The 4185-nt window shown below is 39.0% G+C and overlaps 1 protein-coding gene across 1 annotated transcript in view; it reads right to left on the bottom strand.

Moving 5' to 3' along the window:
* Nucleotides 1-449: 449 nt before the first annotated feature.
* AHRR (aryl-hydrocarbon receptor repressor) overlaps nt 450-4185 on the bottom strand; it is a 138655-nt gene continuing 134919 nt past the window's right edge. The window contains exons 9-10 of the mRNA XM_019509173.1: nt 3923-4064; nt 450-2205 (exon numbers count right to left, since the gene is read on the bottom strand). Coding sequence (XP_019364718.1) covers nt 1101-2205; nt 3923-4064 — 1247 coding nt within the window. The 3' untranslated portion in view covers nt 450-1100. The remainder of the gene's footprint in view (nt 2206-3922; nt 4065-4185) is intronic.

Below are 4185 nucleotides of genomic sequence, written 5' to 3'. Positions count from 1 at the left end.
GGGAGCTGCACTTCTGTCAATGTCCATGATCACCCTTTTTTAATAGTAGCCTTTGTCTACCTGAAGTTTAGTTGAAAAGAGGATGGAGCTAGACTGTTCTCAGTGGTGGCAAATGACAGAACAAGGAGAAATGATCTCAGGTTTCAGCAAGGGAAATTTAGGTTAGACATTAGGAAAAACGTTCTTACTGGGAGGATAGTAAAACACTAGAACAGGTTACCCAGAGAGGTTGTGGAATCTCCATCCTTGGAGGTTTTTAAGACCTAGCTAAAAAAAAGCTTTGGTTGGGATGATCTAGTTGGAGATGGTCTTGCTTTGAGAAGCGGGTTGGACTAGATGACCTCCTGAGGTCCCTTCCAACCCTAATTCTCTATGATTCTGTGTTTTTATGACTTGTGCTGCATGTGACACCTGCCCTAGACCAGCTGGAGTGGGTGCTGCATGTGGCTTATATCCTGGACTGGCCAGAGCAGGCACTGCATCAGGGCAGAGGGGGATCTTTGGGCCCAATCCAGCCCATGGCATTGGCTCCATGCCATTCATTCAGCCTGTGCACCAGTTTTGTGCCACCTACCTGGCCCATAGGCCAGGTGAGTTTGACACCCCTTATTTAAAAAACCTTCTATGATGCTCAGGACAGGTGTCTCACAATCCTCATTGCCACCCAGCTCACTACTGCATTCCACTCTGCAACCTCTTTTCCCCCACATCTCCCCAGCTCACACACTTACTCTGTTAAAACCAGAGCTTGGATACAGCTTGCTGGAGAGTAGGAGGGAGGGGAGCCTGTCCCATTTTGAGATTCAAGATACATAGTGACCTAAACAAAGAAAAAGGTAGAACTTATAAACAATTGCAGAGATATAGAAATGAGAGAAAATGTAAGACAGATTGACAGAAACACTGGCATTAGGGCTGATAATTACTTTGCAATGTCTAGTTTTACTTCATTTCATTTCCAAAAGTCCCTAAAAAGATTATACTAATTTTAAAGCTTTTCCTTTTGGTTTTAATTTTAGTGACTCGCATAATCCAATAGGAAGAGAAACTAGAACTTCTTCTTGCTTTTTGTGTTGTAAAAATTCCATGTACTATACAATCTACTGTAAGAATGTACATTCTGTTGGTTTATGAGACACAGGACCTAGTAAAGTGTTTTCAGGGAGGATCACCTGTACTTCATCCTGGCCATTATCAGACAAGGATGGAGAATCCAAGGGCTCACGCTTGATAGTTTGAACCAAGCAGGGATTTTTAAGATGACACTGCATTTTAAAAATCTGGTTGTTCTGTCCTTCTTCTTCTCTTGTACTAGGGCTATAGAACTGTGTGTAGCATCCTGTATATGGCATGTCGTGCATGCTTTCCAAACATGCAGAGTTCGGGAGGCAAAATGACATCACCTCTTTGTTACAAAACCCTTTACAAGGCCTGTTTATGTTGAGATTGTTGGTATGATTTGTTACAATGCATTGCCAACTATGCGATGTGCCAACATAGTGCTTTGGTTTTTGACAAAGAGAAAGCTGCTCACTGAGATCTAGTTCTGTTTTAAGGTGCACCTTGTTAGGGTAACTAATCAGCTGTTTTCTCGCTGTGCCTTTCTCATCCATCCAGACTCGATTTTGTGATGCTGTGTGGTTGCCAGCTACACTTTCAGAATCAGAATCATATTCAGTCTTAATAGATATCTCTGGAGAAAATGTTGTATCAAACAGAGTTTCTGGGGATATTAATGGCCGCTGCAATTTCATATGCTCTGTATTGCAGTTCTCTGTTTTTAGCTGCTGTAAGCCTGAATAAGGCTGGCAATTTTCTGTGCTACCCCAGTGGGAAGGACAGGTTGTTGCTAAATTTAAAAAGCTTTGGTCTCTGCTATAGAATGGTCTGACTATTCTGTTTGGACACGAATTGCACTGATTTATGGAACAAGAACTTGATGAATTCCTTAAAGTCCAAACGCTGTTTGTGTTATAGTTGTTTTGGACACCTGAAAGTGACATATTAGCATTCAGAGGGTCCTCTTGCAGAAAACCCTTGTCATTTGTACTAGGCTCAAACTTCACTTTTATGTTATCCTGTTCATTTTTTACTGTTGTCCAATTGATATGCTTCATCTGTCCCAAAGCTTCAATGGCACAATTATAGGTAAGAGCTTCCTGGTTTCCTTTCAAACAGGTGATGTTCAGGTGCTCATCTTCTTCTCTGTCAATAGCACAAAAAGTCAGTCAGCTAGCTGAATGCTTCTGAAATAATAGCTGATACAAACAGAATACATGATAGGATGGGTATGGGATGAAAGTTTCATTGACGCGTTACAAGTAAGTTGCATGATTCATAACAAACTATTAAGCTTGTTATTAGTACATATTCCATATCTATCCTATACACACAGAATGAGTGCCAGGCCATCTGTATGTGGTGCTATTTCATTGAAACGACTGCATGCTTGCTTTCTTCTATTCCATTTTTGTACACATTTAATCATTACCTTAAAATTATTTTACCAGTAAATATTATAATGACTAGCTTGTACATTTATTTATCTGTATTAAAACACTACTACATATTTCTTTGGGCTATAGTGAGTTAATTTGCTCAGTACTTGTTAATGTCTATTTAAGAGTATGGCCTCAACATGCAAGTATAAGGATCCCCAGTAGAGGGAGTTCGCACTGTTAAGGTAAACAAAATGTCACTACAACAAACATCGATTAAAGAAACGAAAAATATATAATTAGTTTTGGCCTAAAAGCATTAATGTGGTGTACCCCCCTAATAAATATTATTATAGTTAGTAATTCTTTGAATGGAATTGACCCAAGGTGTGTTTCTTACAGAAGTAAATTCTCAGGAGAAAGGGCAAACTGAGAAACAATATCAGCAGCTTTGATTTCAGTATCAAGAAAGATTACTTGATGGGAAAACAGAATCCACTGAAAATTGGGAAAAATATTTAACATCCAACATAAGCAGGAAAGCAGAAAATAGGGCCATTCAGAAACACAGCATTATGAAAAACATTTTAAAGTGCCTGTATATAAGTAGGGATCATCAGGAAAAAGAAACCATTTTATGTCAAGAAAACTTAACTTTCTTGCACCCTCCTGCACACTAGCAAGGAAAGGTATGGTATAAGAGAGTTTTACCCAAGGTTCACCTTATTGTCTGTCTTTAGCCTAAAATTCCATGTCAAAAACATTTGCAAATTTATTCTGAATTCAGCAGATCTTTCTGGCCAAGAAAGAGCATTGCAAAAAGTCAGTCCATTTTGTTTAGACATTTTCAGAACTTAACTTTTCAGTTCCCATTTTGAAATACATCTTTGTTTTGAAATTTACCTAAATTTACCTAAATTCAAGTTAATTTAATTTTAAGTAGAACAAAATCTTAAATTTAACCTGAAATTTTTTTTAAGGAGAGAAGGATTGTTTTGGCAGGAAAAGCAAAACACTTTCAGTTTGGGTGTGAACCCAAAGCAAAAAATTTCCATCCTATTTTGGTTTGGGCAACCACAGGACATGACTACACAAGACACTGTACTGCACAGTAGACTAATCTACTGCACAGTAAAGCATCACAGCCTACACGTGGACAGCATCTACTGCACACTGAATTCATCTACTGTGCAGCTGGCTACTACTTGTAGATACAGATAGTACGTTAATCATGCAGTAGCAACTGTGCAGTTGCACATGTGTAGACAGCTGACCAGGAGCAAATTGCCCAGGCAGCAGGGGGCAGAGGAACTGTCCCCTCCCCAGGGCAGCTGCCTCCCAGCCCTGATCAGTAGATCAGGGGGCAGGACTGGGAAACTGTCCCTTCCCTCAGCAGCTGTTTTCCAGTCCTGTGCCCTGATTGGCTTAAAATTTTACACAATCCTGCCAACCATAAAATGGTGCATTGTCTTTCAGAAACTTACTTTAGTGTTTGTTGTGAACCAATGACATATTCTGAACAGCCACTTCTGTAGAGAACTTGAGTACTGGTTTGTACCCAGACCCACTGATCTTCATTTGTTTGTACTTTGACAAGGGCAATACCACTTTCTCCATTATTCTTTGCTATATAAATTAAGAGAAAATATATTTTATTAAAAATATAATATTAGTTTAACACAGCAAATTATTAGATACTCACAATGTGTACTTAATATGCTGAAATCAACCAGTTGTATAGAAATGT

Source organism: Gavialis gangeticus, unplaced genomic scaffold (genome assembly GCF_001723915.1).
Source record: "Gavialis gangeticus isolate Ggan-Ray unplaced genomic scaffold, GavGan_comp1, whole genome shotgun sequence".
Lineage (NCBI taxonomy): Eukaryota > Metazoa > Chordata > Crocodylia > Gavialidae > Gavialis > Gavialis gangeticus.
Note: the sequence above shows the minus strand (reverse complement) of the source record. Positions and strands in the feature narration are given on the sequence as shown.